Genomic DNA, 15,938 nt, shown 5'->3' with positions numbered 1-15,938 from the left:
CGACCCCGCCCCATCCAGCCCCGCCCCATTAGGGCAGCCCCGGGGTCCCCGCCCTAAGGCCCTGGCCGCTCAGTGACTTTTCTGAAAGTGCAGAGCTCAGCTGACCCGCTTCTGCCAGCCCTATGCACCGAGTGAGGGTGGCAGACGAGAGAGGAAGGATGGGGGCTCTGGATTCCTGGGTCTGGAGCTCCATCTGCGTAGGGGATGCACCAACACATTAGCCCCCAGAAAAACCACTTGGGGAACTTGCTAAATATTCAGGTCCCACCTTCCAAGAGAGGCGGATTCCACAGTGCTGGGAGAGGGGTTCAGGAATCTGGGTTTTAAACAAGCGCCCCAAGTGATCCTGATGCAGACGGTTCATGGACCTCACTTTAAGAAACTCTGCTCTGGATGAAGAATTAATTTTGGGAGGTGGCTTGGAGGAAGAGAGAGCTCAGAAAGTCTGCACTGAAGATTCTGAAAATCTTATTTTGGCATCATTCATTCATTCATTCACTCACTCACCAACAGGCTTAGCTGGGCCTGGGCCTGAGGTCTCTGCCATTCTGTCTACTGTTTCTATCACTCATGGCTTAAAAATAAATGCTCCCAGGTATAGAGGAGGAGGAAAGAGATCACTGGTGATGTTGGCTATCCAAGGGGCCAGGATCCAGACTCTTTGACTGGGGTGCCTCCCTTTAGGTCTTGAGAAATTGGGGTGTGTACGTGTGTGGAGCCATGGAGGCCAGGCTGCACCTGTGGGTGGGGCTCATTGTCATGGCTGAGGGGATTCAGGTGTTCAGCTTGGAATAACTCCCACAGCAGCTGAACAGACTGGCTCAGCCCCCACAGGTCTTGGAGCTGATGCAGAACCCCCTCGTGCCTGGCTTCTTTCCGTGGCGTGGCCCTCTAAGCTTACCTTTCTACCTTGCAAGATGGGCCGTGAGTGGTGCGGCACCCTTCATTGTCTGGGAGTGAGGTGACTTGGCTTTTAGTTCCATCTCTGCAGCACAATTGCTGTGTGACCTTAGGCAAGTCAACTCCCCTCTTTGGGTTTCAGTTCCTTTATTTAAAACTATAATCTGAACAGCTTACACTCTTGCTAAAAAACTTTTGGTTGTCTATAATACAAAAGTCTGAACTTGGCATTCAAGCCCCATCATATTCTCTGCAGAATCATTTCAACCTCTCCTCCCAGGAAAACCCTTGCTTGGCTCATGCCCCACTCTTTTAGGCACATTCTGTTCTTTCTGCCTGGGATACCTTTTCCCCTACTCATCTTTCATGATGCAATTTAGATTCCTGTGTACCAGACACTGTTCTAAGCTCTGCACGAATATTATCTCAGGGGTTCTCAAACTTTGGTGGTGTGTTAGAACCACCTGGAGGGCTTGTTAAGCCACAGTTTGCCAGGACCCACCAATACTCTCATCTGTGACTAGTGATCTAACAAATGACCAGAGAGCTAACTTGTGACCAGTGTTAGTGAATCTGTGGTCTAACTTGTGACCAGTGATCTAACCTGTGACCCATGGGCTGCTCCGTGACCTGTGGTCTTCCTCTGCTTAGAGAGAGGTGAATTCAGTAGGTTCGGGGTAGGGCTAAAGAACTGGCATTTCTAACAAGTCCCAGGTGTTGCTGCTGCTTGCTGGTCTGGGAACCACACTATAGGAGCCACTGTATTACTTCATTTAATCCCCTAAATGAGATAGGTAGCTATTACTGTCTATGACATGGGTACTATTACTCTTCCCATTTTAGAGTAGGCCTGCATACATGCTGGTCACTTGGCCTTGTAAGCGATACTAGTCATCATTTCATAGACAACAGCCTGAGGCTCAGAGAGGTTAAGTGACTTGTCTGATGTCTCACAGCAGTTAGGGGGAGATGTGGGGATTGAACTAGGTCTCTCTTAAGTCAAAGTTTTTTCCACTGTCTTAGGTGGGGAAGATGTCTAGTTTCTGACCCTAGACAATGCCTCAGGAAATTCTACCCCCAGCTTCCGAGCTCAACAGGCTCCGGAGGGTGTGGCTGACCAGTTCCCACGTAGCTGGCTGAGATCCCAAGGAGCCTGGGGACTACATGGCCTCATACTCCCACTTAGGCCTGCTGCCCACAGCACTGCCTTTATCTGCAGCTCAATAAAGGCTGGACTGGAAGCAGCGAGGCTCAGCATGCTCAGATCTCTCTTGTGTTCTCTCCAGCAGCCTCCCCAGGAGCCCCATGGCCATGACACAGCTGCTTCTGCTCCTTGTGGCTCTCCTGGTTCTGGGTCATGTGCCACCAGGTAGCAACATCGTGTGCATGTGTGTGTGTCTGCACGTGTGTGCGTGTAAAAATGAGGACTAGACTCTTAGGTCCTGGAGGACAGAGGGGCCTCTACCAGCATTTAAGTTCTGGCCCCACCACTGACTTGGTGGGCAACTTAGAGCAAGTTGCTAAATCAGCCTGCACCTCAGTTTCCTAATCTATAAAATGGGATTCTCTCAATAAATATTAATTTATGTTATGATTGTTGTGAAATCATAACAGTGAAAGACATCTAGCAGTGAAAGAAAAGAAGGTCCTTGCTTTCACGCAGCTGATATTTTAGTTGGTAGAGATGGAAAATAAGCGGATAAACATGTTGGGTGGTGATAAGTGCTAAGAAGAGGAAAGGCAAGGGAAGGGGTTAGAGTGGTGTGTGCATGGAGAAGGGCGGGGATGGGAAGACTGATGAGGATGGATAGGGAAGGCCTCTAATAAGATTTGTTTCTTTTTCTTTTTTTGAGACGGAGTTTCATTCTTGTTGCCCAGGCTAGAGTGCAATGGCATGATCAGCTCACTGCAACCTCTGCCTCCTGGGTTCAAGCGATTCTCCTGCCTCAGCCTCCTGAGTAGCTGGGACTATAGGCATGTGCCACCATGCCTGGCTAATTTTTGTATTTTTAGTAGAGACGGGGTTTCACCATATTGGTCAGGCTGGTCTAGATCTCCTGACCTCAGGTGATCCACCTGCCTCGGCCTCCCAAAGTGCTAGGATTACAGACATGAGCCACCATGCCCGGCCTAGATTTTTTTCTTTTTAAAAACTTTTTATTTTGGAAGATTTCACATATACATGAAAGTAGAGAGAATAACAAGGTGAGTTTGAAACATTTTTATTATGGGAAAATTTAAACTTATGCAGAAATAGAGAATACTGTAACAGCATGAGTTTTTAAAAGAGACTTCATTTGACTTTTAAATTTGTGTAGAGATAGAGTCTCACTATGTTGCCCAGGCTGGTCTCAAACTCTTGGCCTCAAGCAATCCTCCAGCTTTGGCCTCCCAAAGTTCTGGGATTACAGGTATGAGCCCAGCCAGAAACTTTGGTATTTAGGAAAATTTCAACCAGAAATAAGAAATAAATAGTATAAAGAACCCCTATTACCCATCACCCAACCTCAACAATTACCAATTTGAACCAATCCTGTTTTGTTATTCACTTCCCCCTCCTTTCCTGTGAATTATTTTGAAGTACATTCCAGCGATCTTATTTTATATAAAGTGGGTTTGAACCGAGGTCTTTTTTCTTTTTTTTTTTTGAAACAGAGTCTCGCTCCTTGCCCAGGCTGGAGTGCGGTGATGCCATCTCGGCTCACTGCAAGCTCCGCCTCCCAGGTTCAGGCCGTTCTCCCGCCTCAGCCTCCTGAGTAGCTGGGACTACAGGCGCCCGCTACCATGCCCGGCTAATTTTTTTTGTATTTTTATAAAGACAGGGTTTCACCATATTAGCCAGGATGGTCTCGATCTCCTGACCTCATGATCCGCCTGCCTCGGCCTCCCAAAGTGCTGGGATTACAGGTGTGAGCCACCGCGCCCGGCCTGAACGGAGGTCTTAATAAAGTGAAAATAGGAGAGAAGATCATTCCAGGCAGAGGGAGCAGCAAGGGCCGAGGCTCTGAGGCAGGGTAATGGATGCGTTTGAACAGCAGCAAGGAGGCTGGTGTGGCTTGGGGAGGGAGCATAAAGGAAATTGGTGGGAGACGGAGTCAAAGACATGAGGAAGAGAGTGCAGATCATGCAGGAGAAAGGAACTGCTTCTGGATATTGGGGTGACTGGGAAGTTCAAACGCGATGGTGTGTTAAGAGTATTTCTTGGCTGGGTGTGGTGGTTCATACTTGTAAATCCTAGCACTTTGGGAGGTCAAGGCGGGAGGATCACTTGAGCCCAAGACTTCGAGACCAGCCTGGGCAACATAGGGAGACCCCATCTCTACAAAAAATAAAAGGATTAGTTGGGTGTAGTGGTATGCACCTGTAGTCCTAGTTATTTAGGAGGCTGAGGTAGAAGGATTGCTTGAGCCTAGGAAGTAGAGGCTACAGTCAGCCAAGATTGCACTACTGCACTCCAGCCTGGGCAACAGAGTGAGACCCCGTCTCAAAAAAAAAAAATTATTATAGAAAGTGTCCTCACCTGGGAGCTAATGTCTCGGGTTCTGGTTCCAGACCCACCACTTAGTGGCTATGGGAGCTTGGGCAAGTTCATTCCTCTCTTTACTGGTAAGTGAGAGGATTTACCTAGAATGGGTCCTGGTTGTTCCAGCAATCTAAGCTATCATACTGATAATCTTGCCTCCTATTTATTGAGCATTTACTATATGCCAGGCACTGTGCTAACGTGATCCTTATCTGTGCTCTGAAGGAGAGTTGTACAGATGAAGAACTGAGGCCAAGGTCACTCAATGGGAAATGACTGAGCTGGGATTTAGACCCAGGAGGTCTGAGCTGGGTTCACACCACACTGTTAGCGATTATACTACACACTGTCTTCAGAGGGTGTATTCTTTGCCTCATGGAAATTTTGAGGCCAGTACCGTATCATTCTAAGATTCTCTACCTTAGCAAGAGGGAAGTGTGGACTGCTCGGCAGGCTGAATAAAACCTGCGGATATGCCCAAGGCATCATTTGAGGATTACATGGGATGTATTTTAATCCACAGAGATTCAGGGAAGCCTTTCTCCTCCACCTCCCATTCAGTGCTAGTTCTTCTGGGCTGCTTGCTCTCTGCTTGTCTGAGGTTGTATGTCTGGAAATGTCATTTAACAGTCAAGCTTGTCTACATGGTCCTAGTCTCCCCTCACTTCCCACATCGGTTTTAACTGACCATCACAGTACCCTCATCATTTCCAGTGTGGCAGTTACCACAGAATCTATTTCTTTTATTTATTTGCTTGATTTTTTTGAGGGCAGGGACCATGACCATATTGTTCATTGTAGTACTTCTAGTGCTCCGTCTTTATTGAGTGAATAAATGAAGGACAGGCTCCATCCCATGTTGTGACCAAAGACCCTTGGAGGGAGCAAAGGACCTATTCCCCAAAGCCTTACCTTTTCCATGGCCCATGGTTGGAAATTCCTTCACTAAAACCTAACATTAAACAAGTCCCTATGTGTCAGGGGCAGTTCGTGTAATGGGTGTGGACTCTGGAGCCGGATTGCTTGGGTTTGAGTCCTAGTTCTGCTCCTGAATGGCGGTATGACTTTGGATAAGGTTATATTTTATATTTAATTTTTCTTTTTTTTTGAGATGGAGTCTTACTTTGTTGCCAAGGCTGCAGTGAGCCGAGCTGCACTGGGTTCAAGCGATTCTCCTGCCTCAGTCCCCCAAGTGGCTGGGATTACAGGCACCTGCCACCATGCCTAGCTAATTTTTATATTTCTAGTAGAGATGGGGTTTCGCTATGTTGGCCTGGCTGGTCTCGAACTCCTGACCTCAGGTGATCCGCCCGCCTCAGCCTCCCAAAGTGCTGGGATTACAGGTGTGAGCCACTGTGCCCAGCTAGAGAAGATTATTAACCTCACTGAGCCTCAGTTTCCTTACCTGTATAGTAGGAATTGTAATAAGACTATAATTGTATAGTGTTATGAAAAGTGCTTATGTGTACTTGGTGTGTTGTTTCACCCGGTCAAGAAATTAGTCTCTATTTATTTATTTGAGATGGAGTCTCCCTCTGTCACCCAGGCTGGAGTGCAGTGGCACAATCGTGGCTCATTGCAATCTCCTCCTCCTGGGTTCAAGTGATTATCCTGCCTCAGTCTCCTGTGTAGCTGGGACTAAAGGCACGTGACAACACACCTGGCTAATTTTTGTATTTTTGGTAGAGAAGTTTTGCCATGTTGGCCAGGCTGTTCTCAAACTCCTGACCTCAGGTGATCTGCCTGCCTCAGCCTCCCAAAGTGCTGGGATTACAGGTGTAAGCCACCGTGCCTGGCCTTAGTCTGCAATTTGTAACTAATGGTCTAACCTATGGCATGTGGTCTAACCTAAACCTAAATCAGTACTCTCATCTATGACTAGTGATCTAACAAATGACCAGAGAGCTAACTTGTGACCAGTGTTAGTGAATCTGTGGCCTAACTTGTGACCAGTGGTCTAACCTGTGACCCTTGGGCTGCTCTGTGACCTATGGTCTTCCTCTGCTTAGGGAGAAGTGAATTCAAACGGTGCTGGAAGGGCCAAGGGGCCTGCCGAACTTACTGCACAAGGCAAGAAACTTACATGCACCTGTGCCCGGATGCGTCCCTGTGCTGTCTCTCCTATGCATTGAAACCTCCGCCGGTCCCCAAGAGTAAATATGAGTAGCTGGTTCTTTGCTGTCCAATAAAACACGGGCCGCCAGTTGTCTCTTCTTTCTGTTTGCTCGCCTGTGCTCCTCTCCCCCCTGGGGTGGGGGATAGGCCTAGGATGTGGGAGAAATGGTCTGTGGAAGGAAGTGAGGGACCTGAGGAGAGTGGGCGCTAATGACCATTGTAAATGGTTCCGGTCCTGGCCACTTCACTTTCTCTCTGTCCAACTCCGGAAAAGTTACTGAACCTCTGAAAGTCTCCTCAACCATAAAATGGGAATAATTATAATATCAGGAGATTAGCACTTTATTAAAGAAATGCAAGAAGAAAGGTAGAGTTAATAATAACAAGAGTTAATAATATAGTTGATAATAACGGTGAATAATAGTAGAGTCAAAAATAAGCTTCTGGAATTCAGAATGAGATGGCACATTTGGCTTGAGAGGCAGGCCCCACTGAGAGTGAAAGGGTTTTCCTATGTTCCTTGATAGGGTATCCTAACGACTTAGGGATGAAGCCAAGACCAACAGACTAGATACTTTTCTGAAAATTAAACCGCCATTTTCACACACAAACCGCCATTTTCCTCCCAGTGTTCAAATAGACCCTCATCTAAGCATACATCCAACTTCCTAAGTCATTAGGATACACCCAAAAAGCCAAAGAGACCAGCCAATTCTAGGGTGGAAGATTCCCCAAAATACCTCACAGATCAGGCCCACAAGCCCAGAGAGGAAAAGTGACTTGTCGAAGACCGTACAGTTTCCGAGTGATGTGTCAAGGAATGGAGCCATACCCCAGTAGGACAGGACAGTGTGATGGGGAAATTTTGGGAGGAAGGGAGTCCCTTGACACTGGAGATGTGCAAGGTGAGCCTGGTGGCTCTGGGATGCTAGAGAAGGAAGTTACCTGGATAGGTGCTCAGAAGTGTTTTTTTGGAGGACAGGTTCTACTTAAGCCAAACCAATCATTGAATGGTTGAGATGATGATATGTAAGTATCCTTTAGAAAGTGCCAATTGCTTTATTCATATCACCTCAGTTTTATATTATGCCCGCCTGCCTGCCTGCCTGCCTGCCTGCCTGCCTTCCTTCCTTCCTTCCTTCCTTCCTTCCTTCCTTCCTTCCTTCCTTCCTTCCTTCCTTCCTTCCTTCCTTCCTTCCTTCCTTCCTCTCTCTCTTTCTCTCTCTCTCTCATTTCTTTTTTAACACAGGTCCTCACTCTGTTGCCCAGGCTGGAGTACAGTGGAGATCACATAGCTCACTGCAGCCTCACACTTCTGGGCTCAAGCAATCTGCCTCAGCCTCCAAGGAGCTAGGACTATAAGTGTATGCCACCATACCTGGCTAATGTGTTTTTGGTTTGTTTGTTTTGTAGAGATGGAGTCTTGCTAAAAAAAAAAAAACAAAAAACAAAAAAAACAAAAAACAAAAAAAACAAAACACCGAAAACAAAAAACAACAAAAAAAACATGGGGTCTTTCTATGTTTCCCAGGCTGGTCTTGAACTTCTGGGCTCAAGTGATCCTCCTGCCTTGGCCTCCCAAGGTGCTGGGATCACAGGTGTGAGCCGCCGCAGCCAGCCTATCTTTGCCTTTTCTATAAGGTAACTAAGACTCTATAAGGCAACTAAGAAAGTTGCCCAGGTCATACACCTAGGAAGTGGTGGAGATGGAACTCTACCCTGATCCTCTGTCACCTGATTTTGTCTCCCAGAGTCAGTCTTTTTTTGGAGACAGTCTTGCTCTGTTGCCCAGGCTGGAATGCAGTGGTGCAATCATGGCTCACTGCAGCTTTGAACTCCCCGGCTCAAGGAGTCCTCCCACCTCAGCCTTCCGAGTAGCTGGGACAGTAGGCATGTACCACCATGCCTGGCTAATTTTTGTATTTTTTGTAGACACAAAGTCTTGCTATGTTGCCCAGGCTGGTCTTGAACTCCTGGCCTCAAGCAATCCTCCTGCCTCGGCCTCCCAACGTGTTGGGATTACAGGCATGAGCCACTGTGCCAGACTCCAGAGTCATTCTTACTTGTACTTTAAAAATAATATTTTTTTTCTAATTGTAAAAATAATACATGTTCATTGGAAAACATGTAAACAGAGAAGCACAAATAGGAAAACTAAAATAATTAGTATTTTCACTGTACAGAAATACCCAGCAATAGGCCGGCTGTTGTGGCTCACTTCTATAATCCCAGCACTTTGGGAGGCCGAGGCAGGCGGATCACTTGAGGTCAGGAGTTCAAGACCAGCCTAGCCAACATGATGAAACCCTGCCTCTACTAAAAATACAAAAATTAGCTGGCATGGTGGTGCACGCCTATAATCCTAGCTACTCGGGAGGCTGAGGCAGGAGAATCACTTGAACCTGGGAGATGGAGGTTGCAGTGAGCCAAGATCACACCACTGCACTCTAGCCTGGACAACAGAGCAAGACTCTGTCTCAAAAAAAAAAAAAAAAGAAAAGAAAAGAAATACCCAGAAATAAAGAAAAATGTAAAATGTGACAAAAATAAAATGGAATCAAGCTGTAGGTATTTTGTATCCTGGTTTTTTTCACTGATCAATATATCATAAAAATTTATGTATGTGCTTAGTCTTCCAAAACAATATTTTTAGCACTGAAATTCCTCCTGAAAAATTTTAAGTCACTTCTAGTTTTTATAACTTGAGTAGTACGTTTAAAATAAGTATGGAGGCCAGGCGCGGTGGCTCACACCTGTAATCCCAGCACTTTAGGAGGCTGAGGCAGGTGGATCGTCTGAGGTTCGGAGTTCAAGACAAAACCTGGCTAACATGGTGAAACCCCGTCTCTACTAAAAACACAAAAAATAGCCGGGCATGGTAGTGTGCGCCTGTAATCCCAGCTACTCGGGAGGCTGAGGCAGGAGAATCTCTTGAACCTGGGAGGTGGAGGTTGCAGTAAGCTGAGATTGTGCCACTGCACTCCAGCCTGGGTGACAGAGGGAGACTCCATCTCAAAAAATAAAAACAAAACAAAATAAAATAAAATACAGTGTCAAAAACTAAGAAAGTATAGTATAGATAAGCCTCAAAATATTCACCTGTCTTTTATAATTCCTGTTAGTATTTTGGTGTATATATATAAAAAATATATATGTAAATATATAAAAATATATGTAAACACATACAAATATATGTAAATATATATGTAAATACATATAAATATATATGTAAATACGTATATATATAAATATATAAAATATATATATATTTGAAGGCATTTTCACACACATCAGAGACTCTTCTACGAGAGGGGCTTCTGCTGATCAGGTGGACACCTTTGGGGTCACAGGGAAGGAAAATAACAAGGAAGTTACAACAATGGATGGATACTGTAGGTAGTTCAGGGTAGACCTGGGTGTCTGACTTCTATCCCCACTCCCTTCTTTCAATTGCACAGTGTTCAGTGGAATTGTTTATTATTCTGCTAGGGCTAGGTTTAAGTCTGAGAGCCAAGTGACAATCGCACATGACTTAAATTATCCTTGAAAACTGCTCAGGAAGGCACCTTTTTGGAGACAGACATACACAGCAAGTTTTCCTCCATTGATGGAACATATCACATTTCTCCGACCGTGCATTAAAGGAAGTGGTTGGTTATGTGTAGGCACCATTTTTTTTTGGTGAAAAATAAATATCTTTCCATAGTGGAATCACGCAGTGCAATGTGATGTCTTCACTGCCAGAAGCTTTCCCTGCACAGGAAATAATCCATTTCCCATCTCCCACTCATTCAGACACTGGCTCAAGGAGGGATTTTTCTGGCTTATTTGGACTGTTATTGTGCATATTTGCAAAACATATATCTGACAAAAGACTCATATCCACAATATATAAATAACTCTTACAAATCAATAAGAAAAGAGAAAAAACAACTCAATAACAGAATGGGCAAATATTTAAATGACATTTTACAAATGAAAATACGTAAGCGGCCAATAAGTTTGTGAAAAGATGTTCAATATCATTAGTATATCAGGAGAATGCAAATTAAAATCACAATGGGATACTACCATACACACTCACTAGAATAATTAAAGTAAAAAAGACTGACCATAGCAAGGTTAGTAAGGATATGGGGCAACTGGAATGCTGATACATTGCTGGTGGGACTGTAACATGGACAACCACTCTGCAACTGGAAAAACAGGTGCATAATTACTTATAAAATTAAATAGACATATGTTGGCTGGGCAGGGTGGCTCATGCCTGTAATCCCAGCACTCTGGGGGCAGAGACGGGCAGATCACTTGAGGTTAGGCGTTTAAGACCAGTCTGGCCAACATGGCGAAACCCCGTCTCTACTAAAACAATACAAAAATTAGCTGGGCGTGGTGGCGCGTGCCTCTAATTCCAGCTACTTGGGAGGCCGAGGCTGGGGAATTTGCTTGAACCCGGGAGGCGGAGGTTGCAATGAGTCAAGATGGCGCCAGTGCACTCTAGCCTGGGCGACAGAGTGAGACTCCGTTTCAAACAAACAAACAAACAAACAAAATTAAATAGACATATATCTATACAAAGACTTCTCTGTCCTTCCCTGTGACCCCAACGGTGTTTGGGGTAGAGCTGTTTGTTGCAGCTTTATTTGTAATAACCCATAAATGGAAACAGACCAAATGTTCAACAGGTAAATGGATAAGTTGAGTTATATCCATACAATAGGCTACTCAATAAAAAGTGATAATTTACCAATACACACAACATAAATTAATTTCAAAAACACTATGTTAAGTGAAATAAGTCAGACACAAAGAAATGCACGCTGAGTAATTCCATTTATATGATTTTTCAGACAGGCAAAACAAAGTTGATTTAAAAAGTAAGAAAAAAAAAAGAAAAAACCCACCCCAAGTCTTATTTTCTTTAAATTTATCTTTTTTTTCTGAGCACATGTAGTTGAGTCTGGGTAAACTATCTGTGCTTAGGATGCAGCTCCATTCGTGTCGTAAAGAGCTGGATGATCCAGGAGACTGGAGTAATGTTTTCAGGACTCTCTTAATGGCTAGATCAATGACTCTCAAGGGGAGATACTCCCCTCTAGCGGTTATTTTGGGAATTTGCTTTTTCTTTTTGGAGACGGAATCTCGCTCTGTCGCCCGGGCTGGAATGCAGTGGCACGATCTCGGCTGACTGCAAGCTCCGCCTCCTGGGTTCACGCCATCCTCCTGCCTCAGCCTCCCGAGTAAAGGCGTGACCCACCACGCCCGGCTATTTTTTTTTTTTTTTTTTTTTTTTAGTAGAGACGGGGTTTCACCGTGTTGGTCATGCTGGTCTCGAGCTCCTGGGGTCAAGTGATTCGCCCCCCCTCAGCCTCCCAAAGTGCTGGGATTACAGGCCTCAGCCACCGCGCCCAGCCAAGGCACAATTTTTAATGATATATCTCCAACATTTTGTACGTGTTCATTAATTTCGCTCCTTTCCTCCTAATTTGAACTCACGGTAGACTGGCTTAAGTGCAGTGAGCTCTTGGCCGAAACTAAGGTCTCTCTGATTTGGGCACGCCTCATGATTTCCATCCTTGTCCCAGCTGAAAAGCAACTGTTGATGATTTTCACCTATGCACCACTAGCATCGGCACTCTATTTTTCTGTTTTTCATTAATTCAACTTATATTTATTGAATACCTTTGATGTGCCAGGCATTATTCTAAATATGGAGGACTCAGCAGGGGGCAAAACAGATAAATCCCTACCTGTATGGAGCTTACATTCTAAGAATAAGCCCAATTTTGACTTTGGTCTCAGCATCCAGCCTTAGCACCCTTTGGAAGGATGAATTGCCAGATACCTACTTCAGAGTCACTTGTGGCACCGTGAACTTGTGTGTGTTCAATGATTTTGTAATTGCACGGTAAACCAGCATGTCCAATAAGCATAACACCTTTGGAACACAGCATTTGGATTTATCATTTACATATGAATATTCATTTTCACATGTAGTAAACACTTTAGATGTAACTTGGAATGAAATCTCATGCACTTTACATGTTTAAATTCATTAGTCATTTGAGATAGAAGTATATATTTATTACTGTAGGAATAAAATGTTGCAACAGTTAAAGACGATTGTGAAAGCTATCAGTGTTAGAAAAATAATTAAGAACTTTCAACAATTCAACTTAGGAGAAAATATGAGTTAATTTAAATATTGAGACCTAAAATTTGTTAGCTTGATAACCTTCAGAATGTTATATCCAATCAATATTTTAAATATTGTGAATATTAACACTAGGCAAAATAATGGAGATTATATTATAGTTCAAATCTTTGTTAAAATACCATTCATCGAATTAAAAAAAAACAACAACTATTAAGAGGCCACACGTGGTGGCTCACACCTGTAATCTCAGCACTTTGGGAGGCCAAGGTGGGTGGATGGCTTGTGCTCAGGAGTTCAAGACCAGTCTGGGCAACATGGTGAAACCCTGTCTACAAAAAATACTAAACTTAGCCAGGCAAGGTGTTGTGTTCCTGTAGTACCAGCTACTTGGGAGGCTGAAGTGGGAAGATCGTTTGAGCCCTGAAGGTTGAGGCTGCTGTGAACTGAGATGGCGCCACTGCACTCCAGCTTGTGTGACAAAGCAAGACCCTGTTTCAAAAAAAAAAAGTACTTGCCTTTAGTTATTCTTTAGTTATTTAATTCCATTTAGGACATAAGCCTTTTAGGAAAAAATTATGGTTGAGAATTTCTCACACCTTGTAAGGATGAATAAAAAGCTAAGTGTGAATTTTGTCACCTCAGAATTTCACAGGTAGGAAAGACTCCAAAACCATGTACCATGACATCGATGATAAGTCACCTTCAATTTATACACACTGTTGGGTATAAAGTCAATGAAGAACAGAGGAAAGTGTTAGGGAAAAGTGAGGCACCGTAGGCATATTTTATTCTCACTAATTTTCAAAATCACAAATTTTATGAAGGCTAAAAAATTAAACAATGAAGTTTGCCAGATATTTTTTCTATAAACCACAACTAGTTTCACTAGTTGAAGATAGAATATTTTTGACATTTTTTCAAGGTGCAAATTCTAAATTTTTAAATTTGAAAGTTCTTTTTAGGAAGTATGTTTCTGAAATTCATTTTCTTTTAAATTATTTTTATTTTTAAATTTTTAGTTATTTATTTTTATCTTTTAATTTTGAATTTAATTAATTTATTCAGTTTTAGAGATGGGATCTTGAGATGTTGCTCAGGCTGGACTTGAACTCCTGGGCTCAAGTGATCCTCCTGCCTCAGCCTCCCAAGCAGCTTGAATTATAGGTGCACACCACCATGCCTGGCAATTTTAAAATTTTTATTAAAAATGAAAAAAAATATTTATACATATTTATGGGGTACATGTGATATCTTGATACATACATATAATGTGTTATGGTCAAATAAGGGGATTTAGCATATTCATCACCTTTATTATTTCTTTGTATTGGGAATATGAAATTCCTTTGTTGTTTCCTTTTTTTTTCTTTTTCTGAGACAGGGCCTTATTCTGTCATCCAGGCAGCTGGAGTGCAGTGATGTGATTTCTGTTCACTGCAGCCTCAACCTACTGGGCTCAAACAATCCTCCTGCTTCAGCCTCCCAAGTAGCTGGGACCACAGACACATGCCACCATGCCCAGGAAAATTTTTAATTTTTTTTTTTTTTTTTTTTTTTTGGTAGAGATGAGGTCTCCCTATGTTGCCTAGGCTGGTCTGGAACTCCTGGGCTCAGGAGACTCTCCTGCCTCAGCCCCCCAAAGTGCTGCAATTACAGGCATGAGCCACCACATGTGGCCAAATTCATTTTTTTGAGTTAACATTCTTCCATGACTGAAAAAGTTAGTGGATGTTGAAACAGCATTTATTTAGTACAGCAAATAACATCTATTTAGTACAGCATCTATTTAGTACAGCAACTCCTTCGCTTCAAGACCAGCCTGGGCAACATAAAGAGACCTCATCTCTATTTAAAAAAAAAATTAGCCAGGCATGGTGGCACATGCCTGTGGTCCCAGCTACTTTGGAGGCTGAAGTAGGAGGACTGCTTGAGCCCAAGAGGTTGAGGCCACAATGAACTAAGATGAGCAGGACAGTGACTGCAGGGATAATTGTTCCTGCATTCTAATATTAAACCTTTAAAACGTGACTTCTAGAATTTGTAATAATTAATACTGATGATTACTTTTTTGGGATGTTACTTCAGATTTATACTTACATCTCAGAAGTTAAATGGTGTGCCAGTGCGGCCTCAAACCCAGCCTATATTCAGCTCTGTGTTGCTGGGGCTGGGAGTCCGATATTACAATTTCCCAGACTCCTTCACCAGGTGGCTTCCTGCTAAGAGTTTGCTAATTGGAGACAATGATGGGAGTCTGGAAAGTGGGAGGTGAGGAGAGAAGGCATTCACTCTCTGCTTTGGATTCCATCTGTATCCTCCCAGCAGCTTAGGTAGTTATGGGTTCATTGCCAGTACTGCAATGTCCTTCAGAGGCACCAGCTCCAATCATAAGGTACCCCCCTCCCCAAGCACTAAACTGGCACATAGGTACTCAGTAAATTTCTAGTTGAATAAACAAATGAATACATATATATTCATATATATATATTCATCTGGGAAGGCAATATATATTTATTCAATATAAATGAATAAATCATGTCCCATGTACTGTATCAGTCATCATCTAGCTAGAAAACAAAAACCATACTAGGTATTTCAATGGAGGGAATTTTACACAAGGAACCCCAAATTTATTTGGGAAACTGGATCCTCAGGTATGAGCCACTGCACCCAGCCTGTAATCCTTTCATAATACTGCTTTCTGTTTTCCCTCCACATACTGTCCCAAGCACTGATGAACTCTCACTGCACTGATGAACTCTACTGTAGATTAGTTTACATTTTCTAGAATGTTTAAGGAATGGAATTATACTGTCTGTACTCCTTTTTTATTCTCCTGCCACAGCCTCCTTAGTAGCTGGGCTTACAGGTCTGTGCCACCATGGCCAGCTAATTTTTGTATTATTAGTAGAGACGAGGTTTCATCATGTTGGCCAGGCTGATGTCAGACTCCTAACCTCAGGTGATCCACCTGACTCGGCCTCCCAAAGTGCTGGAATTACAGACTTGAGCCACCATGCCCGGCAGGTTTGATTTTCTTTGTGTCTATGCTGCTTTGGAGTTCACTGAACTTCTTGTGGATTGATGTCTTTTAACAATTTTGGAAAAATTTCAGCTATTATCTTTTAAAAATATTTCTTCTTCCTCATTCACCTCTTCAAATTTTTTTTTTTTTTTTTTTTTTTTTTTTTTGATAGAGACGGGTGGGGGTTGGTCATGGCGGCTCATTCCTATAATCCCAGC

General features: G+C 43.4%; 1 protein-coding gene across 5 annotated transcripts in view; it reads left to right on the top strand.

The window, feature by feature from the left end:
* Positions 1–15,938, top strand: part of DEFB124 (defensin beta 124) — a 55,208-nt gene that overhangs the window by 10,901 nt on the left and 28,369 nt on the right. For 2 of the 5 annotated variants that reach the window (XM_065522940.1, XM_015457881.3), the window contains 2 exons: positions 2,187–2,269; positions 6,433–6,626. The exons of 2 other annotated variants lie outside the window; for them this stretch is intronic. In XM_065522940.1, the coding sequence (XP_065379012.1) occupies positions 2,206–2,269; positions 6,433–6,590 (222 nt within the window). In that variant the 5' untranslated portion in view covers positions 2,187–2,205 and the 3' untranslated portion in view covers positions 6,591–6,626. Of the gene's footprint in view, positions 1–37; positions 596–2,186; positions 2,270–6,432; positions 6,627–15,938 lie in introns of those variants that run through there. One more of the 5 variants, XM_065522939.1, reaches the window with a different exon arrangement.

Source organism: Macaca fascicularis, chromosome 10, assembly GCF_037993035.2.
Source record: "Macaca fascicularis isolate 582-1 chromosome 10, T2T-MFA8v1.1".
In the NCBI taxonomy this organism is placed as follows: domain Eukaryota; kingdom Metazoa; phylum Chordata; class Mammalia; order Primates; family Cercopithecidae; genus Macaca; species Macaca fascicularis.
Note: the sequence above shows the minus strand (reverse complement) of the source record. Positions and strands in the feature narration are given on the sequence as shown.